Source organism: Callorhinus ursinus, unplaced genomic scaffold (assembly GCF_003265705.2).
Source record: "Callorhinus ursinus isolate GAN/ISIS: 27379988/994484 unplaced genomic scaffold, GSC_fseal_2.0 scaffold15, whole genome shotgun sequence".
In the NCBI taxonomy this organism is placed as follows: Eukaryota; Metazoa; Chordata; class Mammalia; order Carnivora; family Otariidae; genus Callorhinus; species Callorhinus ursinus.
Window position 1 is genome coordinate 1,801,160 of NW_027397077.1, and position 27,771 is coordinate 1,828,930.

The 27,771-nt window shown below is 56.9% G+C and overlaps 1 protein-coding gene across 3 annotated transcripts in view; it reads right to left on the reverse strand.

Annotated features, from left to right (window-relative positions):
* Window positions 1–80: 80 nt before the first annotated feature.
* Window positions 81–27,771, reverse strand: part of ELL (elongation factor for RNA polymerase II) — a 72,076-nt gene continuing 44,385 nt past the window's right edge. The window contains exons 2-13 of one of the 3 annotated variants that reach the window (XM_073900989.1): window positions 27,601–27,648; window positions 21,071–21,192; window positions 20,462–20,625; window positions 18,117–18,391; window positions 14,398–14,522; window positions 9,547–9,643; window positions 7,915–8,389; window positions 6,177–6,209; window positions 4,668–4,734; window positions 4,273–4,444; window positions 3,081–3,125; window positions 81–2,409 (exon numbers count right to left, since the gene is read on the reverse strand). In XM_073900989.1, the coding sequence (XP_073757090.1) occupies window positions 2,293–2,409; window positions 3,081–3,125; window positions 4,273–4,444; window positions 4,668–4,734; window positions 6,177–6,209; window positions 7,915–8,389; window positions 9,547–9,643; window positions 14,398–14,522; window positions 18,117–18,391; window positions 20,462–20,625; window positions 21,071–21,192; window positions 27,601–27,648 (1,740 nt within the window). In that variant the 3' untranslated portion in view covers window positions 81–2,292. Of the gene's footprint in view, window positions 2,410–3,080; window positions 3,126–4,272; window positions 4,445–4,667; window positions 4,735–6,176; window positions 6,357–7,914; window positions 8,390–9,546; window positions 9,644–14,397; window positions 14,523–18,116; window positions 18,392–20,461; window positions 20,626–21,070; window positions 21,193–27,600; window positions 27,649–27,771 lie in introns of all 3 variants that reach the window. The other 2 variants (XM_025884876.2, XM_025884877.2) reach the window with 2 other exon arrangements.

The following is a 27,771-nucleotide window of genomic DNA, read 5'->3' on the forward strand; positions in this document are numbered from 1 at the left end:
CCCCAGCCCACCCCCACAGGGCGCCAGGAGGCCCCGGCTGTGACAGACACAAACGCACCCAGGCACTTGGGGCTGCTAGGTTCAGTTCAGTGAAATTTATTGTAGGTTGAAAAAATCAGCATTCACCTGTTTAGTGTACAAAAAGGACACTAGATCTTTTAAGAAAATATTAGGAAACTGAAGACGCGGATGCCTTTCAATCGTAACATTTTGGCAAAAGTGAAAAGTTCTTGTAAACACCAACTCCATGGCTCAAAATAGTTTTTCTCCACAGTACAATATTAAAAAGGGGGGGGGAACACAGTATCAATAAGTTAGACCATATTTAATCAGCTAGGACTTTCGTCCATCAACCCCCAAAGCACAAAACTTTTCTTAGCTTCATAATTCCTTAAAAGGAGAAAAACAACAACAACAACAAAACAACAAAAAGCCAACAACAAAAAGGAAATTCAACTTAGAGTCCCTTGAACTGGTTCCCAGGGCAGAGGGCCGGGTCAGCCCTCAGGCTGCAGCCTCCTTAAATAATCCTTCACCCGAGTCTGCATGTCCAGCTGAGCACATGACATGGCTGTTTGCAGAACTCGGGGGTCCCTGGGGCCTGCACCCCCCACTCCATCCCAAATGAAAAACAAAACAACAGCCATTGAAACATGAAGGATCAGTTCCCTTGGTGCTCCGGGCATCCCAGGGGTCCCAGGGCAGGAGCTGGTGGGGCGGGGCGGGCATACTGCAGGTGCCTCCACTCGGCGCCTGCTCTTTGGGAAGCCATGAGGAGACGTCCCCGTGGCTTAGAAAAATAGACATGTCTACTGAGCATTTCTGCTCTCCCTGCCTCACTACTGTTGGTGGCAGCACCCCCCCACATCCCCCAGCTTGCGAGCCCCCGGCTCCAGGTTGCAGCCACTCCCTCCGCCTTCCCCAGTCCTGGGTGGCTTCGCTGAATGTGAACACAGGCCCAGGCCCCACTGCACGCCGGCAGGGCCCCCCCCCACACACGTACACGCGTGCACACACGCACACACGCGCATGCGTGCGCGTGGTCCCCCGACACTTTGGGGGACACTAGACTAGGCACGGCTACTAAGCAGCAATTATGGTGTCCATGGATCCCATGCCCCCAGAGTGAGCGGATAGGGCACGTTTTCTGAGCTCACTCTCGGGGGGTCCCCTGACCCCATCGACCCCCAGCCCCTCCCTGAGTGCAAACCCTGCGGTGGCTCTGCTAAGATGACCCCAAGACCCACAAGCGGACTGAGGGATGGAGTGAGGTCAACAGCATGGAGACCACTCGGTCTCAGCGCGAAAAGAAAAGCAGCAGCAAAGGGGGGAGATTGAGAACATAATAAAATAAAATCCGACACTGCTGCTGCAGTGTGAGCTCTGGCACAAAAACCCCGGTGACCCCCTACAGCTGAGGGCCTGAAATAGCGGGGCAGGCCTGGTGGGCTGAGAGCCGCTCGGCCCGCAGCTCTGCCCCTGCAGCTCCCAGCAGCTGCTCCGGGGCCAGCTGGAGTTCTCGAAATAGACCTGGGCGGGCCTCCACCCCCTTAGAGACCCCGTCCTGGCCTGGGCGGGGAGAGGCGGGGACCAGAGGGAGGGCCCGGGGCAGGAGCACAGCCAGACCCAAGCACAGGCCAGCCGGCTGCACCCTCCCCACCCCCGCCACCCCCCCTCCTCGGGTCTCCCCTCAGCCCTGGGGAACAACTCTGAACTTTCAGAGGCATCTGTAATACTGCAGGAAGGACACAGGGCAGCATTTAGACCTGGTGTCCAAGGAGGGGAGGCACAGGTTTAGAAAAGACGCTTTCTCTCTCATACAAAAATAGACGGAAGTCTCATAAGCAGGAGCTAAAAGTGGCTGTCTTTGTATAAAACTAGAAAAGGCAGGCAGGCTGGCCTCGGAGTCTTTCCATGAGGGGACGCTGGAGCCCTGGGGCTGTGGGCCGGATAGGGGTGGGCTTCCTGAACAGCCCATCCCGGGTGGGGGCGCTCCTCAGGAGGTGTGGTGGGCTGGGGTGGGGGGGGTGGGAGGGTCGGATGAGACGCCGGCCACCCCACCTCAGTCTGTGAGCTGAGGGCACCAGGTCTGCAGGGGCTCCCCTGAAAGCCGGCGTTGCTGGCTCAGATGAACGTGTCTTCCTCGTGTTTATTTTTTTAAATAAATCTCTTTTTCCGCTCTGTAGCTCCCCCCCCCCCCGCCCCCAGCTCCCCCGCCATCCAGAACGGTCGGCCCGGCAAGGGGAGCTGGCCTAGCGAGCCAGGCAGGACCTCCTGCCCCGTGGACTCAGGCTAGGGCCAGGCCTGCAGCTGCCGCTGGTCGTACTCGGCAATGAGCCTCTTGATGTGGGCCAGCTTGCTGTGCAGGTACTCGCAGCGGTGCTTCTCCTGGCTGTAGTTGGTGTTGGTCTGCAAGAGAGAGGCAGGGCTGAGCCACATCCTCCACCCAGCCGGCCTCCCGGTGCACGGCCTGGTGTGGCGCCCGCCCACCTACGGGCCGCCCTGGGCTCCCACTACCCCTGCCTGTAGGCCAGTGCCCACCACACAATGACAAGGACCCTTGCTCTACCTTAGGCCAGAGCCGCGGGATGGTGTCCCGCCCCAAGCCCCAGCCTAGGAAACAGGGTCACTGCCGGGATGAGGGTGGCCAGAGGCAAGACTGTCATGAAGCCTCCTTCCTGGGCTGGGGGCCTGGCTGGCAAAGAAAAGCCCCGGCACACAGGGGCGCACACACGTGGTGAACCCACAGCCAGTGGCCTTCCGAGCAAGAGCTGATAGGGCCCTGAGGAGGCATTCCTGCCGCTGGGGGTGGGGAACTTCAGCTCCTCCCCTGACCTTGGAGGGAGCGCCAAAGAGCCCGGGGGCTGCAGCCACGGAGGAGTGGGAGTGCTAGTGGGTGCTTTGCTGCCAAGGGAGATATGGGCTGAGCTTCTCAGCTCTAAATTGGGGAAGGGGGGCGGGCAGGAGCTGCTCTGAGGACCTGAGACCCCCAGGCCAGCCAAGGCCCTTGTCTAGTGCTGCTCACCTTGAGACAGCTTTTTCTGACCCCACCCCACCCCCCACTAGGGGTGGAGACATACCTTTTTGATTTTTCGATATTCCTGCAAAATCTGCCCCCGAGTAGTCTGGAGGAAAAACAAAACAGAAAGTACACAATGCCCTTGCCTGCAGGAGACCCCTACTGAGTGACCCCTTCTCCCCTGATAACCTGTGACCTGCATAATCACCACCGGCCTTGAGACAATAGTCTCATCATGGCCTGAGAGAAGCTGACCAAAGTAAAGAGAGGTAGGCTGGGGTGGGAGGGGAGGATGAGCAGGGCAGGAGGTGGGGGAGGATGCTGGGCCAGGGGAGTGAGGGGCAGGGGCCCAGCCTCAGGGACAAACACAATGGCCAGCACAGCGGGAGGGAGGAGGCAAAGAGCAGGCCGGGAGGCCTCCTTCCCCCACACCCAGCTGGCCGGGTCGCTGTTCAAGGTCAAGCGCAGAGCCCCCTCCCCCTACACACCTGGGGGTGCAGGGGCATATTGGGGAATATCCATGTGGAGGCTGCAGGAGGGAGAAGAGCAAGACCCCGGGATTCCTCTGTCCCAGACCCTCAGAACCCTCATCGCTCCTCCAGTTGTGAGCGGTTTCCTCTGGAAACCAAAGTGGTCCCCACGAGGGCCTCAACACCCCAGCTAATCAGACTAGCTCTGAAAGGTGGCACGAGGGGAGGCTGGTGACCAAGGATGGAGTTCCCCCCCCACACTCCACCCCCCAGCAGTGAGCTCCCAACATGGGCTGGCTTGGGGAGCCCACGTGCCTTTGATGGGAGGGTGAGGGGGCCATAGGGGCTCTCCAGCCCCACCCCTGTGGCTCTGACAGCATGGGTGGGCTGTGAGCCGCAGAGAGGACCCAAGGCGCTCTTGCAGGGCAGAGCCGTGTGACCCGACCCTACAGGGCCTGGCTGTTTCAATGGCTCTGAACACAACTCCTGCCCCAGCGGGTCGGGTCTCCCACCTGCAGAGTCGGTCTTGGGTGTCCCCACTGCACCGGAGGCCGAGCTGGGCCCGAGAGCCTGTGGGCCCCCATGGCAGAGTTGCAGGGACGGACCCGAAGCACAGCGGCGGCCGGGGCCAGCTGAGTGCCAGGCTGGGGACGCGGAGCGACACTGGCGGAGCGCAGTGGCCCTCTTCACCGGGGAGGGGTTGGAGGCCTGGGGCTTGGCCGCACCCATGAGCAGCCTCTCACCCAGGTCGGGCGCGGGCACGGGCCCCTCCCCCCGCCGTACCTCGTACTCCTCGGAGCCCTGCGGGAGCTGCCGGAGCTGGGCATCCAGCTGCGTGAAGCGCCGTGTGACCCGCTCGATGCGTGCGTGCAGACCGCGGTACTCGCTGTACTCCGCGTTGAAGTCGTTCTTGTAGCGCTGCCGCTGCTCCGGGGAGGAGATGGCGGCGTATCTTCTGAGGAGACGGGAAGAGGGGCCGGCAGGGCTCAGGGGGCCGCGGGGGGGGGGGGGGGGGGGGGGGGGGCCCGGGGGCCCCCGGGCGCGGGGGGGGCCCCCCCCCCCCCCCCGCCGCGGGAGGGTGCCCCCCCCCCCCCCCCCCCCACGCCGCCGCCGCCCTACAGTGCAGGGGAGAGTGTGGGCCGCGGAGAGGGTGGCAGGCCGGCGAGGGAAGTACTCACAGCAAGTAGTCGGGGGTCTCTGAGGTCGAGGTGGGGACGCTTGAGCTGTTGCAGGTCCCATTCAAACCTACAAAGGAAGAGCAGAAGGTCTGCTGTCTGAAAGACACGGCGGGATAGCAGAAGGGGAGTCAGGATGGGCAGAGGGCCACCTGGGGGGGGCTCACGGGACCCAGGAACACCACCGCGGAGCACTGCGGGTGCCCCCGAACCACAGCCGTGGGACGTGCAGAGAGCCCAGATGGTGCCACGTGCAGGTTTTCAGCAAGCGGCTGCAAGGACAAGTTCATCACAGGGCCAGCGCCTGGGCAGCCCGGCCAGAGCCTGACCCACCCAGAGACCCCGCTGCCTCTGCTGACCGATCATTACTCTGGAAACGAGCAAGCCCCTCGCCCAGCTCCGGCCCGGCAGGACGGAGACAGAGGGCCACTCGGGAAAGTCCTGGCTCCTGCCTGCAGCCCAGGCCACCCACGAGGTGGAACTGGAGGGCACGGGCCTGTCCACGGCGCTTGGGGGGCACAATTGGCCAAAACTATAATCTAGCCTCTTCCCCAGGGGCTTCTTTCCTAGCACAGAAGAGATTTCATCACTGTGCAGTGTACCCTCAGTACACACTGTGCCCCCCTTAGAGAGGAAAGCAGCCCCCCTGGGAATCCCTGCGCCGCAGGACTCCCACCAACGGATGGAGCACACATCTCCCACCTCTCGGGGTGGCAGCCCAATGGACACGCATGCGAGAGCTTAGTCCGTGCTTCCACCTCACATGCCTTGCATGACGTATGCCTTCCAGAGTGTTCTGCCATTTGTGGGCCCAGTTAACATTGCCTCATTTAGCCCTTCTGAGATCTTCACCAGGTGAGAAAACAAACGGGGAAACCAAAGCTCAGGGACAGATTCTCCTGGCACCTAAGACACCTTCGAGCTCTGGCCTGAGGCAAACCTCAGAGGCCCTGCTCCTACTGCAGCCCTCGCTGCTCGGCCATCGCTCAGCCCCTGCTGCACTCGCTCAGCTGGTTCCCACCACAGGGCCTGGGCCTAAAGGGAACCCTCCCCACAGCTGCCTTCTCATGTGCCCCTTCTACTAGCTTCTCACGTGCTTCCCCCGGGTCTGGGTCCCACTGTGAGAAGGCTCCCCACCCCACCCGCCCCCCACCCAGCACACCAGGCTGCCCAGGAAGGCACACCGAGGCAACAGGAGGGGTCCACGGACCGAGCAAGAGTGGGGAGGAGGCACAAGGATGGGCAGAGGACCCAGGGGTGGACCGGCAGCACAGGGGGACAGGCAGCCAGCCCTGAGGGGCACGAGTTGGGGTTTTGGGTCCAAGGTGGCATCAGCACAGGGGTGGCTAAGGAGAGCCATCTGCCAAACAGGTGGGGGCTGCTGCATCTGTCTGGGGCAGAGGTAAGCATGCGGCAGGGCCGGGACGATGCCACACAGAGGAATGGGGTCACAGTTGATGCCGTCCCTCCCATATGAGACACAAAAGCAAGGAAGCATCCTCACATGCTGACCTGGAACCTTCTCCAGTGCGTCTGAGGCACGGGCTGGTGCACAAAGAACAATGCCATTGTTAAAGGGAGGTGGGTGGTTCCTGCTGGTGTGAGCACAGGCAGAGCACACTGTCCTGGAAGGAGCCTCAGAGCAGGACGGTAGGCCTCTGTGCTCAGCCATTACCGTTACATTTGAGGCGCCTGCAAGACGCACATTCAGATGGATAAAGCACAATTTTTAGTGCCTGGTTGTCCTTTTCTTTTCCCCTGGGCCACCTACTCCCTGGTTTGCCTGATTCCAAATCTCACTTTCCCACCTTAGCCTGGGGCAAGCTACCCAGGCCAACGAGCCCTGGGCAGGATCCGAAGCCGTCTGAGCGCCATGTGCCCTCCTCCTTCCCTGGGCCCTGCCAGGGGAACAAGGGCCTTGCGTTCACCATTTAGGACAGGACGTGCTACTTGGCTGGGCCTGCTCAGGGTTTGTCTCTCCAGGCAGGACCAGCTCCAGGGAACCAGGCCTTGCCTCCATCCGGCTACTGCCAACACCTGCCCTCCAGCCAGAGGGATGGGCTGGGAAAGGCCTTTCTGGAGAGCAGTTGAACAACTCATTAGAAAGCCTTAAGGAGAAAGCAGCTCTACCCTTGCCCCAGGAATGCCTCCTGCTTGGATCCTTCCTAGGGAAATAATCTGAAAGCAGCACCAAGTTACACAGCCTGAGACTGTCCGCAGGTGGCAGGTGCAGCTGCATCTTTGTGGCCACACCATGCTGATTAGGTTAACAGCCACAGGAGGTGTTCCGCTCAGGCACACCCAACTATGAACTCAAGGTGGCCCAGGCTCTGGGGGTGAAGACCCCTACTCCCACCCCAAGTCTGGCCTGTCCATACACCTCCCCAGTATCTCTGGGCCCCACAAAGTTTCTCTGGCTCAGCACACAGCCCCAGCCAGCCTTGCACCCCTCTCATCCTGCTGTGATCCCAGGTCTCTCGACTTCCGGCTTTCTTACCAGCTCCATGACCTCCTTCTGGCTCCTACAGCCTGCTGTTCTATGGACAGCTTCCCAAACCCAGTCTCCACAAGCTGAAATGTTCACTACTGAGCAGGCTACACGAGGCCTGTAGCAGTCCAGGTGCTCCCCCTCTCTAGCCAGGCCCTGTAACCCACTGCCTTCCTTGAACCCCAGCCCCACCCTGCTCCCTTTCAGTGTCTGGGACCTCCCTTGCAAGGAGAGCTGCGCCTGGAACTAGTTCCTCTCCGGGTGCACTGTCCCCTCCCACGGGCCCCAGCTCGGACGTTCTGTGCTCCCAGCACTGGCCTGGCGCACAGTAGGACCACAGAAGGCTCCAGGGCCGAGACCACTGGGGCATTCACAGACAACCTTGTATAAGAACACAGGGTGCCGGGGCGCCTGGGTGGCTCAGTTGGTTAAGCAACTGCCTTTGGCTCAGGTCATGATCCCCAGCTCCTGGGATCAAGTCCCGCAATCGGGGTCCCTGCTCAGCAGGGGAGTCTGCTTCTCTCCCTCCCCATACTCTCTCACTCTCTCTCTTTCAAATAAATAAAATCTTAAAAAAAAATTAAAAAAAAAAAAAAAGGAACACGATGCAAAGGAGCTGAATGTGCAGGGCATGCCAGTATGGGGGCTCATGGCGTGGTAGAGCCCCCTCTGAGCAATGGTGGGGGCAGGCTGGAGCTCACCCTCACTTGGCAGTGTCCTCCCACAGCATCCCCCACCCCAGGTCGGACCCCTGGTACGTACCCGGAGCATCTGGTGGGGCTCCTAGGGGGCTGGGCATGTGGTCTGGCAACCGGGCCCGGTGTCTGTCCTCAGTTGCTCTCTCCTTGTCTTTGTGCTTCTTGGACTTCTTCTTGGATTTGCTGTGTGATGAGCCACCATGGGGCCTGCTGGGCTGGGCACAGTCCGTCAGCAGGGGCAAGCTGAGGCACGTAGTTGGGGCTGGGGTGGCCACTTCCCCATGCTCGCAGTCCCGGCCACTGTGGCCCAGGTCATTGCTGACGTCAGCCAGAGGGTCATGGATCCTCGGGGGCTCCAACCGCGGGGGCAGGTGGGCATCTGTGCCAGCTAGTGGGCCCGGAGTGGGCAGCAGGGCCTCACGGCCATGGGTTGCACTCAGCTTCCCATTGACGGCAGGCTGAGCTCTCTGGGTAAAATGGGATATCCTGGTTTTCTTGCTGACCAGGGAGTCGGTGAAATCAGGAGGCTGTGATCGTTTCTGCAATGGGAGGGAAATAATTTTAAAAGGGAGACTGTCTGGAGCCACTGGTGTCTCCTGAGAAGTGGCTGCGGGGCAACAGGCCCTGAGCTCATGAGGCCCTAGGAAACCCAGTGCCTGACTGCAAGGCCCAGTCTGGCCACAAGGGGGCACCCAGAAGAGCCAGGCCCCTGCTAACCTAGGCTCAGCCCACCCTGAGGACAGAGCCCAGGAAGGGCAGCAATCGGCGGAACTGGCCAGCTGAGCACTCAAGAAGGGCCACCTCCAGGGACTGGTCTGAAACGTCGTAGCATTCAGCATCATCCCTAGATGATGGGGATGCTGACAGAACCAAGTCTGAAGGACACACGGCAGCCCCACAGGCTGGGACGCTCCCCACCCCCCACCAGACCCAGAACTACTTGGATCCCCAAGGGACACCCTGTGACATGGTGCAGGCCACACCCCACTTCACAAGCGAGAAGCCTGAGGCATGTGAGGCGAGGCCAGACCATGGGAAATGGCTAGAGAGCAAGATGGTAGGTGGCAGGCCCACCATCAGGGGGAAACAGGGTAAGGAGGCTGCCAGCCCTCTACTTTGGCCCAAAGCCAGGGCAGGCACAGACCTGATCTCTCCACAAGGAGGATTCAGGGCCTTGGACATGGGCTGGGAGCCTCCAGGGCAGAGGAGAGAAGGGGGGTAAATAAGGGACTTGCTACGAGGGGTTCACGAGCCAGGTGGGGACACCTGAGCGCCCGTCCTGACTACTGACTAAATCGGCAATGGCCACCACTCACAGGGCCCTGTGCCTGCAGCCAGCCCGCCTGATTTTACGGAAACTTCATGTCAGCCCTGGGAGGCAAGTGCACCTGCCACGCCTGCTGTACACAGAGCACGGGGCTCAGGGCAGTCTGGGAGCCCGCCCTCACTTGGACACACCACCCACAAGCATTAGAGGGAACCGCACTGAGGGCCCAAGCCCAGGTCCCCAGTCTGGGGAAAGCCCGGCAGTTGCTCACTCACTGAAGAAAATACCTGGCTCTGAACCAAGGGCCCCATGGGCTGCCCAAACACTGAGGTCAGGCCTGGCCCACTGGCCCCTAGCCCGCCCTTCTCCCTCACCATGGCTGCCACCGCAGCCTCCGCACACTGTCACATCCTCGCCCACCGCTCCTACCTGAGGGGGTGAGGCCGAGCTTCCACGTTCCCTGGGAGGACTGGCGGCAGCAGGGTCTCCAGGGAGGCCCACCGCACTCTGTGGCTGGCAGAGCTTCCTACGAAGGAGAGGTAGGGTAGCTGTACAGCCCGACAACCTGTGGGGCATGTCTAGGCCCACCTGCCTTCCCACTGACACCACACTGTCCCGCCTACACCCAGTGATTCAGGGTGGGCCCTGCCATCCTGATGAACCAGAACAGGGTCGAGTACACTGGGTACCTCAGGGCAGGCAGAGAGCAGCCCAAACACATCCCAGCCCAGGCTCATCCACAGCCTGAAGGACTGCCCACTTGGTGTCCCGTGTGCCCAGAGAAAGCTCAGTGGACCACCCACTCATCCAGACACCCATTACTGTGGAAACCAGAAACCCAAGTGAAATTGACTGGATATTCAAGCTTTGTGCTGTGTCCCTGTGGGAGCTGGGTACACTGGGGCACTGACCCCTCCTTTTAAAAACAATCATTCAGGGGCGCCTGGGTGGCTCAGTCGTTAAGTGTCTGCCTTCGGCTCAGGTCATGATCCCAGGGTCCTGGGATCGAGCCCCGCATCGGGCTCCCTGCTCAGCGGGAAGCCTGCTGCTCCCTCTCCCACTCCCCCTGCTTGTGTCCCTGCTCTCGCTGTCTCTCTCTGTCAAATAAATAAAATCTTAAAAAAAACAAAAGCAAAAACAATCATTAATCCTAATAATGCTTACTGCAGGAACTTTATGCTGAAGGGGACTGAGATGCCCTAGCATGACAGGAAGGCCTCCTGGATTCAGGACCGACCTTCCTAGGAGCCAACATGACAATATCTCCTCAAGGACAACAGGGGCAGCCACCAGCCTACCAGTACCTGAGCGTAACGATGCAGCCAGGGATGAGGGAAGAGACACCCCAACACTCAGAAGGGCAAATGGAGGCCCCACTAGCGACCCTGGCTTGAGGGCCCTCTCTGATCCCCCTCTCATTCCCAGAGGCTGCAAGTCTCACGGGAACCCAGCAGCCAGCCCGGTGCCAAGTGTGGTGCCGCGGGCCCTCTGTGTGCTGCCAGGGTCTGGGGCTACAGGGAACGCATCTGCACTGCTCTTAACCAGTGACGAGCCGAGCAGGCCTCCTTAACAGACAACCACATGACAGACCGCTGCTCCGGCCCCTCCGTGGTGGCCCCAAATGTGAGAAGAGCCCCAGGAAAAGTGCCTGCAATGTGCAAGCACTCACAGGGGCCACGCAGTTCCCATGGCCAAGACAGGTACCTCAAATTTTCTGTCCAGCCACATGGAAGCAACCACAGGCATTGACATCTGCTCTCTTTCCAGCCTCCACTGAACAGGCATGAAGAAGAAAGGGAAAAGAGAGGAGCACGGTCCAACGCTGGAAGCGGAAGCGGTGACTATCTCATAGGGTCCAAGAAAATGGGGCCCCAAGCCATAGTACCCCACGGGCATGGGCTCAGACTCTCAGAGACCTCAGAGAAGGGGCTCCTGCAGGGCTGTCCCCGCTCTGCTCTGGGGCTGTGGGGAAGGAGCCCAGCCTTCTCTACGAAGCCAGGAGGCTGCTCAAGACACACCTGGACAATGGGATGGACAGAGGTGTGGCCTCAGGAGACTGAGGAAACAGAGGGGTCCATGGGGGCAGGTTTCAGAGAAACCGAGGCAGCCCTCCTGAGGAAACGGAGCCACTCAGGAAAGCCTTGAAGGGCTGCACCTAGGCCTCCAGGTAACAAATGTCAGAGTCCAAAAGAGACAAGAGAATGCATTTGAAAGGGAAGAGAGACTCTATAAGCAGATGAAAACTTTCAATCCACAACAGAAACACCAGCCTTAATATCCACAGAAGACAAAGGACTTGAATAGACATTTCTCCAAAGATGATACACAAATGGCCAATAAGCACATGAAAAAGTACTCAACATTATTAGTCATCAGGAAAATGCAAACCAAAACCACAATGAGGTATTTACCTCACACCCGCTAAGAGGGCTAGCATAAAACAAAACAAGAATGGAAAATAACAACTATTGGTGAGAAAGTGGGGAAACTAGAAAACCTTTTTGTGTGTTGCTGGGAGGGGAAATATAAAATGGTGGAGCTGTTGTGGAAAAAAGTTTGGCAGTTTTCCAAAAACCTCAACTCCACTTCTCCTTCTATACTTGAGAGAACTGAGAATCTATGTCCATACAAATCCTTGTACACAAATGTTCACAGGAGCACTAGCCACAATCACCAAAAGGTGGAAACGACCATCAACAGGTAAGTGGATGAACAAACGTGGTGTATATCCACACACAACAGATTACTGAGCCACAAAAACGAAGCTCTGATAACGTTACAACCTACATGAACCTTAACCGTACACTGTACACTGAGTGAGAGAAGCAAGTCACCAAAGACCACATGTTGTAAGAGCCCGCTGATACGAAACGTCCAGAACAGGGAAATCCACAGAGACAGAAAGATGACTGGTTGCCGGGGGGGAATGGGAGTATCCGCTAACGCGGGGTTCCATTTTGGGGTACACGTTCTGGAACTAGTAGAGGCAGCAGCTGTACAACACTGTGAATATAATTAATTAACACCCCTGAATTTTGAGAAAGAAGAACAAGTCGGGAGGCATCACAATCCCAGATTTCAAGATACACTATAAAGCCATAATAGTCAACACAGTATCATATTGGCACAAAAAACAGACACAAGGGGAGTGAGCACAGGGCCAGGCACGGCTGCCGAGGCCGCATTGTGCACTGGAACACCTGAGGCAGGACGGGCCCCAGCAGCTACACACACGGAGAACAGAAACACTGAGGAGGAATCAAAATGATGCTGTAAGTGGGTGTCCATGTAGAGCAGAGCCTCAGGGGCCCAGGCCAACCTGGAAGCATTAGCGTGCTTAACTCCGGTATGAATTCTGAACAAGCTGTAGGAAAAGGAGGCGGCCCAACTTCTGGGGTGATACTTGTCCCCACAGGCAGAAATACCCCAAGGCCCTATTTTTCCTTCTTGCTTCGAGGCTTCAAGAACCGCTGTAAATGGGGTTTTCTTCAGGGAGGGAACAACCTAAATTGAAGAAAAAAAAACTGGACAGACGGGTGGCTGGGGTAATCTTCAGTGTGGTTGCAGGCATCGAGGATGCTGACCCTGACCTTTGCACACCAACCGGCTCGAGGTTCCAAGGACAGTAAGTGCGGCTGGTAACAAGCAGTTTCTGGCGCAGCTGATCCCTAAGCTGGCCCGTGCAGACAGAGAGAGGAACACCATGCTTGCCCAGGAGAAGGCCGAGTGCCTTGGGTTCACACGAGTCCTGGCAGCTCACTCAGCGGAGCAGGGATTAATATGAGCCAGGAATTACACAAAGCTCCAGAGCCGTGGGCGCCTGGGTGGTTCAGTCGTTAAGCATCTGCCTTCGGCTCAGGTCATGATCCCAGGGTCCTGGGATCAAGCCCTGCATTGGGTTCCTGCTCCACAGGAAGCCTGCTTCTCCCTCTCCCACTCCCCCTGCTTGTGTTCTCTCTCTCGCTGTGTCGGTGTGTCTCTCTCTGTCAAATAAATAAATAAAATCTTAAAAAAAAAAAAAAAGCTCCAGAGCCAAGGATTCCTACCGACCCCACCTACACACAAACACACAAGGCTACCTGCTCTTGGCCAAGTCCCTTCTGGAGAGCTCTGTGTGGCCAAGGCCCTTGGGGTCTGAGAACAGCAGCTACCTAACAAGAGGCTCTGAAGGGAGGGAGGCCAGGAACAGCCTTACAGTGCCCTTCGTGTGTCCCTCGTCACCTCAAAGCACTTGGTTGGGCAAATTTGACCATTTCAGCACCAGACTCTGACCAAAAATGTTTGATGGATGAAAACACCTGTAGGTGACAGTACCAACCCAACATATTTAGCTAGGGGGAACAGGAGACGCCAGAGAGGGGATGGGGGTAGGAGTGGTCTTCTACTGAGAACAGCTCCTCAGCCTCCCCAAGACCTTTGGACAGCCAGACCAGTGACCCCAGGCTGGCTCAGAAGCAGGTACTGGCTTGGGGAGGAGTGTCCTGCAGGGCTGAGGAGAAACTCTGGGTTCACCTAGAATAGCCCCAAGTCTACATGCAATTACTGCTTTAAACAGCTGAACTTAAAAAAAAAAAAAAAAACAACCAACCTCATAAATAACTCAAGTCCCTGAGAAATCATTTAAAGACTAATTAGTGTATCAGCCTGCTCTGAACGGTGATTCACAGCCTGTGCTCCCAAGTCAGGCATCAGTTGAGAAGGAAATCATTAATTGCTCACCTGAGCCAGGCAGGGGCCTACTTAACCACTCCTCCCCTGAGCCACCAAGGCCACTCCTGACCTCAGGTCCCAATTAATCTGAGAGGGAATGTGTTTAATTAATGCTACTTAATCACGCCTGTGGGGAGTTTTATTTTGCTTTGTTTCTCTGCTTCAAGTTCCTGAGAGGTTCTTTTTAAGAAGGAGGTGGCCTGTAGCCGAAGCCTGTGGGGATGCGCAGGTTTTGGAAGGGAGCTTGATGGGAAAGGAAGTGTGGAACAAGCTGGGCTGACTGAATACTTCCATCTGGGCATTCTGGTGTTCGGGTGGGTGACTTGCACCCTCCACTCCCTTCAACAGGAGCTGACCTTTCCCCCAGTAGGAGGCCACAGTGGGCTGGCTCGGCTCTGTGGCGTCCCAGGTAGTGGGAAAGACTGCTAGAGAGCCTCCACAGATCCTTCCATCCTGCTCAAGGGCCCCGTGGCCTTTGGGACCACACTAGGTCATCCCGGCATCCTCAGGATGACATCTGCCCCAGAACCAGGGTGCGGGGACATGCCCAGGCATGGGAGGCAGCATTACCGGACAAGCATCCGCTTCAACAGCTGCTGGTCCCCTTCCGAGTAGCCAGGCCAGTCCTTCTGCACATCCTTATACACACAGTCCTTCAATGTGCATGTGCCATCCTTGGCATTCACATTGGCCACCTGTAAGACAGAGACAGGATCAGGATGCCTGGGTGGCTCAGTCAGTTAAGCGGCTGCCTTCGGCTCAGGTCATGATCCCAGGGTCCTGGGATCAAGCCCTCCATGGGGCTCCCTGCTCAGTGGGGAGTCTGCTTCTCACTCTCTGCCCCTCTCTCTTCTTGTGCTCTCTCTGACAAAAAAAAAAAAAAAAGAGAGAGAGAGAGAGAGACAGGGTTATCTTGCCAGAAGCCCCAGGAGAGGCAGAAGTTACTGAAAGCATTTGATGGAGGGTGGGGGGCAGAGACAGGAAAGAGGACAGCACCCCCACCATCCCCTGTACACGGGGAGCAGCAAGCCTTGGGATGCAAAAGTATCAGAACACCAGGTCCGGACGCACATGTCTTATAGCTGCTGGAAGACAGGTTGGCTCTAAAGCAAGGGGGGCTGCCTTTTTTTTACACAGGACCCCTTCACCAGCCTCCCCTGTTATGGACTGAATGTTTTTGTCTTACCAAAATTCATATTAAATCTCAACACCCAAAATGATGGTATTAGGAGGCAGACCTTTGGGAGGTGATTAGGTCATCAGGGTGGAGCCCTCATGAATGTGAACAGTGTCCCTCTACGAGAGACTCCAGAAGGCTCCCTCCCCACCCCTGCCATGTGATAACCCAGTGAGAAGACAGTCTGTGAACCGGGAAGGGGGCCCTCACCAAACACCCAGTCTGCTGGCGCCTTGATCTTGGACTTCCCAGCCTCCAGAACCGTGAGAAGTAAACATCTGTTGTTTATAAGCCACCCAGTTTGTTATTCTGGTACAGCAGCCTGGAGAGACTGACACCCCCTCTTGGATACGCACTTCTGTGGCAGAGATGGTGGCGGGTGGGGGAGCCAGGGCCTCCAGGGGCCAGGCTACGTCCACCTTCCCCGCAACCAGCTAGCCCTGCCCCACTTTGTTGGCCGCGGAGAGCTGGTGCGGCAGCTGATGTTTTTCACTATCACAGGCTTCTAAGAGGACTCCAGGTCACGAGGGTTTCCTCAGGGAGCATTTTTTAATGGCTAAGTAATATTCCACCAAGCATGTGCACTGTGATTTACTCAAAGATTTCTCCTTTGTTGGATGCTGATGCCACTTCCAGTTTCTCTGTAGCATAAACAGACACCGCTGTGTGCAGGTTTTTCCACGCTGGTGATGGCTTCCTTCGGCCAGCTTCCCAGAAGTGGGATTAGTGGGTCAAAGGCTCTGAACATTTTTATGGCTCTTGATGCGTTTTGTTAAAATGCTCTCCAGAAGAGCCACCCACCCGTCAACACTCCCACCCACAGAGGATGAGCCTCCGGGTTTCTCTGAGGCCCCGCCAGCACCGGAGACAGATGCTTTAAATCTTTGCCTTGGATGTTTTCACAGAAGGAAGAGAGAAGGTGCCTTTGAAGAGTGCGGTTTCATCTGTGCTGTTCATCGGAATCCCTGATCACTTGCGGGAGGCTGGAAATGACGAGCCTGTGCAAGGCCCAGCCCACAGAATCCCCTGAGACCTTCCCCTTCCTCAAGCTGCTGGGGTCCTGCTACTACCCACAGCTGCCGGGGACGACGCGCTGGGTAGTAAATACAGAAGCACAAAGCAGATGGGGCCATTCAGAAGAAATCAGAGTAGACATGGGGAGGATGTTCTGCCCACAGACACCAGATAAGCTGCCCCACAGGAGGCTGCTGAATCCAAATCAACCAGAGAAGCCAGAGCCCAGCACGGTGCCTCTCTGATCCTGGGAAAGGGCTTGGGAGCAACGACAGCATCTCAGAGGTTAAAAAAGCAGGCACTCCGGGCAGAACAACATCAGTACCGACAGATCCCTAGCTCTTCGGAAAACCGAGGCTGGTGTTCTGGCCACATTTGAGGATTGCTCAGAGGATAAATCTCAGGTGTAACTGTGTGTTCTGTCAGCCAAGTTTCACATTCTGCATTTGAGGGGCTCATGTGCTTCTTCTTTCTTCTGGGCACAAACGGCAAGAGAGGAAGGTGGGAGCAAGGGCATTTCCAAGAATGCCACAGTAGGGGTTGATGGCCACCTAACTGGACAGCAGTGTGGGCTGCAGCACGTCCAAGGGCAGGCCTGTGTCTTCAGTCCTGGCTTACATCTAAAGACCCGGCATTTTGCCAGCCCTGCCTCATTCTCTCCGAGTTCCAGCCTGGGGGGAGGGCCTCCACTGTGCTTCCCCCGAGTTCCCAAGGGTAAGGCTGACACCTGCGACTTTCCAAGGAAACAAACCCCCCAGGAACATCATTCCTGGTTCTGGAGCTTTCTGGATGCTTTGGCAAGCCCCTCTGCCAAAGAAAACTTCTGAGCCATGTAGCTACATAGCTATCTTCTAATAGGCCTTGAGCCAACTCATATGCTCAAGAGGGAGAAACTGTGCAGCTTGGTTCTCACCTGTACAACCTCTGAGTGGGGCACAGTGCCTCAAGAGGCCAAATCCGGGGGCGCCTGGGTGGCTCAGCTGGTCAGGCGTCCGGATCTTGATTTCGTCATGATCTCAGGGTCGTAAGATTGAGCCCCATGTCGGGCTCCATGCCGGGTGCGGAGCCTGCTTAGAATTCTCTCTCTCCCTCTGCCCCCCTCCCCCCTGCTAGCACACACACTCTTTAAAAAAAAAAAGGAGGCCATATCCACACAGTTTCCTGGCAAATGGAGCCCCCAAGGCCAGGGTCCCAGCGAGATGAGGGGCAGCGAACCCCGTGGCTCATCCTCAGATACAACTACTGATTATCTCAGCATGTGAGTTTTGCACTGTCTGCGCGCCCAGAGCATCTGAGGCAGGATGCAAGAGGGGCAAGTGAGCTGGTGGACAGAACCCGTAGAGGTGCGACCACACCTCCTCCGCAGGATGGGACTGTCCACTGCGAGCCGTGTGAACCTCGCGGCAGGGCTCCGAGGTATCTGCATGGCCCAGCTGATGTGGCGAAGCCAGAACAAGCTGTTCAGCTTCCCAGGGCTCCTCAAGCTCCCTCCATGGGCTTTGGGAGACAGGGAAGGGCCTAGGGAAAGCAGCCAGGCCCACAGCTCTTGCTCTGAAGCCTGAGCTGTTCTGTAACAGCAGGCTCCATCTGCAGACGTCCCATTCCCTCCAGCTCAGCCTTCCACCCCTCAAGAGGTGCTGCTGGCAAGCTGCGGCCGCACGTGCCAGCCCGAGGGTCCACAAGTGAAGGGGCCATGGCTGGTGAGTGGCAGGGAAGCCCCCCGACTGAGGAGCCTGAGCTCTTGTTAACTCACATCTGTGGTTACCCAGGCTTCTCTTGATTCTAAAATCATCAGGCGACTAAAGTCTAGGATCCTCTGTGCTGTGCCTGCTGCCTGTTAGCAGATGGTGTGGACAAGGGTGCTGACCTCACTCTAAGCCATCCTCATTGCCACTGGACAGCAAGCACCACGACAAGGGACATGTCCGTGACAGCCCTAAGCATGTCCTAACCCAGGAGGCCGAGGCTCTGAGGCAGGCTGAGAATCTTGGAAGAGACCTCGGGAAGGGCCCTTTCCAGGCTGCCCTGTGTCCAGACCCTGTGCAGAGGCCACCTGAGGCTGACTGGACCCTCAACCTGGCCCCGGGCAAGCACGAACCTGCTGGAGGAGGCCATCCAGCGCATCCTTGTCCGCCTGGGCCAGGCCGTCCTTCTGTAGCCGCAGCAACAGCTCGGCCTTCCGGTAGGGCCTCAGTGCCAGGAGGTGCAGCACCCGGTCACGGAAAGGCCTCTGAGACACCCCACTGCCCCCGCTAATGCCACCAACACTGCTCTTCTTGATGGCACTCGCCAGGTTGATGGGGGTCGCCCGCTTCCGGGAGGGCACAGCGTCCGTGGCCCCCGGGGCTGGTTTCCGAAACTGAACCTTCTTGCCTGCAACAAGAGCCAAGGCATTAGGGATGTGAGGGGGTGGGGGGCCTCTGTGCCCCTCTGCCTGGGGCTGATGCCAAGTTCTGAGCGAGTGCGTGGATGCCCACTGATGGCCACCAGCCCGAGGGGAAGGCAGTTTCAAGCCCTGTCCAGCCCAGCCAGCTCGGTGGGGACCCAGGACAGCTGAGAGCACCACCTGCTGACCACACACAGCTCATCAGGCACTTGCAGGGCCCCCAGTGTCAGAAGCAGGAGCTGCAGGAAACAACGGACTTCATCACGGGCAGCCCGACCACTGCAGGGAGAGGGGGCTGATGGCAAAAAGAGTGGGGGTTCCTGAATGGCCAGAGGGAGATGCCCCCAGAGCCTACACATCACAGCACTGTGCTGGCCCCACAGGATCCCCCATTCTCTTTTATGAAAAAGGAGTGAACAAAGGCATCAGGCTGCTTGGGCACCTTCTCTGGAGACCCCAGGGTAGGAGCAGCTCCCCAGATGCAACCCTGCTGTGCGCTTCTTGGGCAGACATGGCTGTGCTCAGAGTCCCAGGGGCAGCAGCCTGATCCCCTACCCTTCTAGAGCAAACAGACTCCAGCTCTGCTCTGGAGGGAGGGGCCTCCACTCAGAAACCGTTAACTAACCCCTGGATAGCAGCACTGCCACTGAGGGAACACGCATGGCCAACGGAGGACAGCGCATGCTTCATGACCTTGGGCCGGAAAGCTCTCTATGAGGATGTTTTTTGCTCTCATCCCTTAAATCTCATTTGTCAAATTAACACAGGAGGAAGTGCTGTCAGAATCCTCAGGTCCCCAGAGGACCCAGCTGATGGGCCAACGCAGGGTCAGGGAGAGGCCTGACACAGTGGGACAAGCATGTCTGTCTTCAGAGGCCAGGTGACAAGTGCTTCCACCAGAACCAAAACCACTGCAAAACTCTTGCTGTACCCAAAGTGGCAGAAGCCACATTTCTGACCAAGTTTTAGGCCAAAGGACCAGAAATTTACCGAGATGTATACGTATGTCCACATCTGCAGCTCGAGGTGAGAGCAGGCAGTGGAAGCATTTTTGGATTTTGGCGACTGCTCTCGTGTGGCTGTCTCCAGCAGCGGCCACAGCCCAGAGCACAGGCTCCCTCAGCACGCACGGCCACGTCCACCCAGACACAGCGGTCACTGGTGACACAGACTCCTGCACGGACATCTGGGGTTTCATTCAGAGTCAACCCCACTGCCAAGCCAGTGAAATCATGTGCTCCTTTGGGGGGCTTTGAAATCCTCCTACCTTTTCTTAAAAAAGAAAAAATCCCAAAAGCCACCAAGGTCCTGGTTTGCTGTGAGCCATTTTGAGCCTCCCTTAGGCTTAACACCCTTCCCCCTGGCCTTGAATCCTCATGACTCTTGAATTTGTCTGGACCTAGATGCTGGGAAAACTAAAGCAGGAATGGAGCTTCCTACAAGTAAACACTTTTCATGCTGTTGGTGTCTCAACTTCACCAAAACTGTTTCCAAGCAGATGATATGCCGCCAGGGCCTTCTCATCCAGCAGGGAGTCAACACATTTCCTTCCTAGGTGCGACTCGACGGTCCCTCATTGGCCCCAACCCAGCAGCAGGCCACTTGCCACGGGGTAGGTCTCGCCATCTGCACCTTGCCACTGGCCATGTCAGTCTTGGGGAAGAGCCGGCCAGGCAGGTGAGGGCAGGGGTGGCTGCTGGAGGACAGACCGCAGCCCTGCTGTCGAAGAGCGGGTCTATCTCTCTGATGGGTAGAGATCCCCGAGGCGAGAGCCTGGGAGAGGGGCCCGTGGATTTGGAATTCCTAGAGTTCTTGGGGCTCTTATTCAAACTGGGCAATCAAAGATGCCACAGCCCCCAGCTGACTCAGCCAATGCAACAGGACCTTCCTTTCTGACCCAACAACGACTTGGCTCACCCTGCTTGGGGCCACACCTGTCAACCCATCACTCCAGCTCCTGGCCAGGACAGGTCCTGAGTCTCTCCTGCTCCCCAACCCCACAGGTGCCCAGCAGGCATGAGCCCCCCGACAGGTGGAGTCCCAGGCCTCTTCCTCACCCAGGTAGCGGCCTCCAGCCTTGATGACAATGGCACCACGGCTCCGTGTCTCCTCCTCGGCCTGTGCCATGCTCTGCCGTGCTTTCTGGTAGGAGTCGTCGGTGGCACACACTGTGATTTTGTCCTGGATGCTGCCCAGGCAGTCCAGGTGAACATCCCCATGGCTGCAAGATAAGGGGCCAGGAGCCAAGGTGAACTGCGGGGATGACAAGGAGAGACAGTCTAGGAGCCCATGCCCCCCGCCCCAACAATCCCCAGTTGGGAAATGGGGTCGGTGATAACTTGAGCAGCATGGTTTCTACATGGCACATCTTATCTGGAAGAAACAAGGCAACCTAGGCCCCTGAGCAGAGGCAGCAGGCCAGGATCTGCACCCATGCCCCGCACACACTGAAAGCAGCAGCAAGGCTCATGTAAAGGAAGGAAGGAGGCACTGGGGCAGCCTGGCTGGCTTAGTCTGTAGAGCGTGCGGCTCTCAATCTTGTGGTCGTGAGTTCAAGGCCCATATTGGGTGTAGAGATTACTTAAATAAACAAACTTAAAAAAAAGAAACAAAGAAAAAGAAGAAGAAAAAGAAGAACGGGGCACTGGGCCCAGGTAGGACCTCACCTGGAGACATATTGCTGGATGCAGTCGAAGCTGCCCTGGGGGCTGTCACGGCCAATGTTGGAGAGGTAGAAGGAGAATGTCCGTGCCTCTGTGGGGCAGTCAGGCTGGGGGATGGAGATGTGCTGTGTAGAGAACGGGAGACATCACTGAGAGGTCCACAACACAGGGGTGTGGGGGCAGGCACCATGGGATGGCCCATCCATTGGACCTCAGACCATCCCCACAACTTGACACAATGAGAATGTGCTAGCACTTTCTAAGCAGTGATGGCATCTCGGTCTGAGGAGCATAGAGCACTTAACGTACACCCGGAGACAGGGATCCCACCTTGATCTGGGTCACGACCCAGTTTCCTGCCCAGCAAATGGGGCAGATCTGGCCTGGGACATGCGTGAAGATGAAATGAGACAAGATGGGCATCGGGAGCCATCAGGGCACACTGAGCAGCCAAGATACTCCAACCCTTGCTCCCCTGTGGGATACAAACTCCACCTAAATGTCCACTCACTGCCCTGCAGGCCCTGAGGGGCTCACAGATGGCCAGCACTCACCTCAACAAACCATGACACGGTTAAATGTGACACAGGATGAATGTCTTGGCTAATGTAACCCTGACTTTGGGCAGTGCCTCTGCAGAAGGGATGGACAGCCTGGCTGGCAGACAGACAGACAGCAATGGTCCCAGCCAAGGTATAGGGCTCAGCGTAGGTGGGACAGCCTTGTACCCAGAGGCCACTGCAGGATTCCAGACCAACCCTCCCTAGTTTGAGGGAGTTGGTAGGAAGACCCCATGCTCTGGTTGCTGGCCCATAGTCGGGGTGCAGGATGGGCCTCCAGAACCCTCTGTCACCCTGTGGTGGCCCCTCATAAAGTAATCGCTGGGTTTTGGGTGCAGGAGCTCATCACAGCTGACAGACACACAAGAGGGGCACAAGTGGTAAATGGAGATTAAGGGGATGGGCAGGCCACATTCCGGCCTCATCCCCAGGCTATCAAACCACCTCAGTACGCCCAAGCCCTGTTTCCTCTCCAATGAGGTGAGCTACCAACAACCCTCATCAGCACCAGATCAAACATGGCCCAGCTGAATTCCACCCCTGCCCCGCTATCACGAGTAAATAAGGGCAGTTCAGCCTGTCTGAGACTGAGAACACAGTGGCTCGGGCCACAAGAAAGGATGCTGCTCCTGACCCAGCTTCACGGCCTCCCTGCCCCGCCCCTCAGGCTGGTGCATGGACCCATAGGGAACCTGCATGTCTACCTGGCCTAGAGTTGGCCCCCAAACACTGAGTGACCTGCCCAGCATATGGTCAGTCCCTGCCCCTAGGAGAGGCCCGGATATACCCAGTGAGAGCCAACCTGGCTCAGAGTGGCTCCCAGACATGGCAGCTGAGCCCTGTCCTGTCTGCACACACCTCCTTTCCAACACTTGTGGCCACCCTGTGCTGTCCCCTCATGCCCCCCCACTTTTCTTTTTTAAGATCTTATTTATTTGACAGAGAGAGAGAGCGAGCACAAGTAGGCAGAGTGGGAGGCAGAGGGAGAGGGAGAAGCAGGCTCCCCGCTGAGCAGGGAGCCCGATGTGGGGCTCGATCCCAGGGACCATGACCTGAGCCGAAGGCAGCAGCTTAACCGGCTGAGCCACCCAGGCGCCCCACACTCATCCCTTCTTGGATGTGATTTTTTGTTCTCCATTATAGAAGTAGCTGGAAACACGCTGCCCAGATGCCAAGGCTCGGGCTGCTGAGGGTCACTGCAGGAGATGCATCCGAAGCCAGATACATACTGACGCAGCAGCCCAGAATGCAGCAGGAAGCTCATGCACCACAAAATCAGCAAATCAAAAGCAGCTTCCTGCAGAGCCTGACACCCGCTGCCATCGGGGTGGGGGTGGGGGCGGGGGTGGGGGCTTTCTCCACCCCATCCTTGAACCTCTCCCTCATCCCATCCTGGCTCTGATGGAGATGTGCCTCCCCTCCCCCCAGGTGGCATTTTCCACCTCGGTCTGCTCAGAGGACAGTGACTGGGCTGTCACCCAAGAGAAGGGAAGTCAGGTCTGAGTCCCAAAGCAACTGGGCTTTTCTCTGGATGGGGCCTGTGGGGGACCCTGCACTGTAACCCTTTTACCCCATCTAAACCTTTTCTACACAGGTGCGTATGTCCACTTTCAAAATTTATTCTGGAAGTGGGGGTCCCAGCACAGAGCCCAGAAGTGGGTTTGTGTAGCTACTGGAGCCAGAGGATGGTGAGGAACCCTGAGCTTGAAACTAATGCACAGGAGCACTAAATGCTGCTTGTGACAGGGGAGGACACACACAGAGGTCTCCGGTATCCTTCAGGACAAAGTGGGGAGCACAGGAGTTGGGGAGGGAGGGAAGTAGAGGGGAGGTTTGTGGGGAGCCTGGTGTGGCCCATTCTCTCAGTCCCGGCTCCTGGAATCCTCCTGTTAGCAGGCTGCTTTGCCGCTCCCAAACGACGCTGGTTATTGGTTACCAGTCACTGGGAACCAGGCAGGGAAATCAGCCAGCTGGGCATGAACAGCCCAGGAACGCATGGCTTTCTCTGGGTCAAGTGAAGAGCTTGGCACATGTTCTAGGATGTGGCCCGAAACTCAGCCCTGGTCAGCCAGAGCATGTGCCTTCTGGACCAAGTCTCAGCTGTCCCACGGGGGCCACCATGTGGCCCTCAGCTGGCCTGAGCACGTAGGTTTGGGTGTGTCTGATGACAGCCCTGACTCCGGGTTAGGTCATTATAAACCTAATTGAGCGTCTGTGTGCGCAGAGCTGGAGCAGCAAACAGGTTTGTCCTTCCTGGGTGGCCCTGAGTGCCTCTGAGGCCTGCGAGGGGGCACAGGCTCCTGCCAGAGCCTTATCCTTTGAAATCTGTCCCAAGCCGGGCCTGCCTGCCCCCCTCCTCCCCAGGTCTGTGGGGCCGCGTGTGTGCAGCGTAGGTGGGGGCTGCGAAAAGACACAGCAAGTCCTGGGGGCAAAAACTGGTGGGGAAAGCACTTGATATTCCATTCAGGTAAGAATGAGGTCAACGGGCACGTACAGGAACCCAAACGTCAACTGACCAGGGTCTTCTCTCTGACCAGAAGAGTTTTCAGGCAACACTTGTTTTCTTAGTTATTGTCACTTCCTGGGGAAGCTTCAGAATAAAACATATTCTGGGTACAGAGAACTACCACTGCCGAACTTGACTTCCGAGAGAAAGCACCCTCTGCCGCCCTGGGGCACTCTCTCAACCCCAGGCTCAGGGCGCACGCTAAGCACTTGCCCGCGCTCCAGGCGCCGTTCTCATGCTCTCACGCACCCAGCAAGCTCAGGAGAGGGAGTGCACAGCCCCCGCACTCTGGGCAACCCTGGCACACAGTTGGCTCCCAACTCCAAAACCCCCCATTTTAGAAAGTTTTTAGACTGTTTCCAAATTGTCCCTGTTACAAATGACGCAGCAATAAGCAGCTAGTGGTTCAATCTTGTGTATGCCCTTAACTGCTCCCGCAGAGACGGCTCCTAGACACACAGACAGAAACTGGTCAAACGCCTCTAACCAGAACTGCCAAACCTCAGTCTAGAAAGTGCAGTTCAGGCCCCTGGCGTAGCACAGGGAAATGCCGAGACCCTTAACAGCCTTGGATACCAACCCTACTTCTCTTTTTTCATCAACTGAAGAGTTTCAGGGTGGGGCTGGTCAGGTGGGGGTTTCTCTTCCCCTCTGGAGGCTGACTTTTCACCAGCTGTCAGAGGTTAACAACTTAGAAGTGACCCCCAGACAGCAGAGGGGCCCAGGTCAGCCAGCCCAGTGTTCGACAGAAGGCAGAGAATGCAAACACAAACATGTACTTGGCAAACGAAACAAAGATGAACATCTTGCTCTGGCACGTGACCCCCCAGAGGCCCAACATGCTACCAGTGGGCCAGGTTCTCTGGGCACCCTGGCAAATGCCGTTGGTCATGCCAAGGAAGCAGCCAACACCAGGGCCCGGCTGCACACCACAACCTCCTTGGGCAGGCCGGGTTCTCATGGTGCTTGCAAGCATAAGCAGGTGACCAAGCCAGATGGGACTCCCACCCAGGCAGTGCTCAGTGCTGAAGCCCAATGCTGGCTATGCGCACCGAGGGGGATGCACACGAGGAGCTGAGTGAGCTCATTCTGGGCTGCAAGGAGGACACTGGTTCTCCTAAGGTCTCATGAACACACATACACACGACCCCTGAGGCAGAGAGCCCATCTCCTGGGCAAGGAGGCTGAGGGATGGTGAAAACTGGCCAAGGTCCCTGAGCTCAGGAGCCTACAGATGGGGTCTCAATCTTCAGTCTATCAGCTTCATGGGCCTCTGGGAAAGAGGGTCCCCATCACTGTACAAAGAGCCAAACATGGAATTAGCCCATTCCCCACGAACACTGAATGAGCCTGCCCAGCCCCACCCCACTGACCTCCTGCCTGCTCCTCGCTCTGTCCAGCCTACCTCACTGGCTCCATCTCCAACCTAAGCTATGCACAAGCAGCTGAGCGACCAGGAGAAGTGGGAGGCGAGAGCCCAGGTGCCCTGCCTCCTCCAGCAGCAGGGTGACTATGCAGATGCAGCCCGCTAAGTGCCTAGCACAAGGCCAGGCCCCTCACAACTGTCGGGGGGAGGGGATGCATCCCATCAATGCCCAGGAGGAGAAGGACAAGGTCCAGAGGACACAGAGGGCAGACCTAGTGCCTGACCCTTCACAGTAAGCAGGGAAAGAATAGCACTCCTCCTCGCCACTTGGCACCCTCCAGCCCTCACACAGGCTCACAGAGGGAATATCCTCCTAGTGAAGAATCGTGGTCTGGCTTGCCCAGAGCTGCGGCACAGGGTCTCTGTACCCTCAGAACCTTCTAGAAACTCTGTTACACATGAGAAAATCGAGAAAGAAGGAAAAGTGGGTAAAACATGACTCTAAATCTAAGGTGGTAGAACCCCTAAGTTGAACGGACATGGCTCTGAGGCTTTGCACAGAAATTTGGGCAACCCAAGGCACAGCCCAGGAGAACCTCGTGGTGCTTCTGTGCCTTTTGTGAGTGGTCATGTGGTGTCTTGTTGACCAGAAAATGCTGCTCACTAGATAAGCCACTGATCTCAGTGGCCCTTTCCATGGATCCACTTCCTCTTCTTTCCCTGACTGCTGAGGGCACAGCATGGCCATTGGCCACCAGAGGGCGACATGAGGCCAGTCTGGCAGCAAGCCCAGGGAACCCTGCCCCCAACACTGACCTCTGCCCTTGGGGAAATGTCCCAGGGAAGATAAAGGGAAGGCTGCCACAAGAATCCGAAGCGGCCGGACGGAGGTGCGATGTCCCTGAGGAGGCACTGGGGAAGCAGGGACTCTGAGGCCTTTCAGGGGGTCTTGATGATCTTGATAGGTCTTGGTATGATGGTCAGTTCAGTTCACATGTGCACCTGGCCAGGCCACAGCCCCAAGTGATGCCATGAATGCTAATCTGGATGGAGGTATTCTGTAGATGTGGTGACATCCACGACCAGCTGACTTTAAGAGAACGACCCTCAATAGTCTGAGTGGGCCTCACCCAATCAGCTGAAGGCCTTAAGAGGGAAACTGAGGTTTCCCGGGGGACAAAGAAGCTCGCCTGTGGACCACAGTGCCCATTCCTGCCTGCTCCATGCATGGACTTCAGCCTCACCAGTCCCACAACTGTAGGAGCCAATGCCTTGCAATGTACCTCTTGGTATCTCTGCATCTGCACACACAGACACATGATCTTCTACAGGCCCTGTCTCTCTAGAACACGCTGGCAGGGGTGAAACCCACAGACCTCCTCCATAAGGAGGCAGCCGGCCAGCTGTCAGGTGGAAACTGACTCAGACACTTGTGGCAACACTTCAGATTAAAAAAAAAAAGACTTCAATAAGGACCAGAAAAAAAAAAACTGAAATGTTCCAAGGCATGTGTGGTGGGTGTTGGGGGGCAAGAATTGTGGACAACTCGTCCCACTTTTTTTTTTCTCTTATTCTCCCAATTTTTCTATAAGATGATCCATTTCCTACAGAATGAAATAAATACGTTTCAGAAAACATGGAGTGCTCAGTTTCTATAACGACCCCCTCCCCCCACTGGCAGCCCAGTACTAAAATCAGACACCCATGGTCCCAGGTGCACCAACAAACCAGCTCCTGGGGAGGCCACAGCTCCAGGCCTGCTTGTCCCCTGGGACACCTCAATTTTGAATCAGTGCAGAGATCAGATCAGAACAGAGACTTGGGGGCCTGGGAGTCAGCTATGCATTGGCTACAGGAAGGAAGGGGAGACTCTGAGGGACTGCTGGGCAGAGAAGCTGCATTCACCCCAGAGAGCCTCTTGGTGTGGCCCCAGTCATGGGACCAACCTGGCAGACCTTAGCTCGGCACAGCGCCTGGCCTGACACACAGAGAGATGGGACCAAAATGCTGCCCCCAGCCTGTTTCTGTGCACAGCATGCCACAACAGGCCAGGGAGCACACTGTCACAATTCCAGATATGCTTAAGACAAAAAAGACTCACCCCTTGACTTCCTTGAAATCGGATTGATGGTCTCAGTGAAAAAGACTCCTGCAAAAAAGCAAATGGGAAAATGTCAATAAAGATATCTCAAAATCCAAAGGCTTACTTCCCAGGTATAGAAAGAGTAGGGTAAGGACAGTGTTTTCAGGAGACACAAGAGAAAACACACAC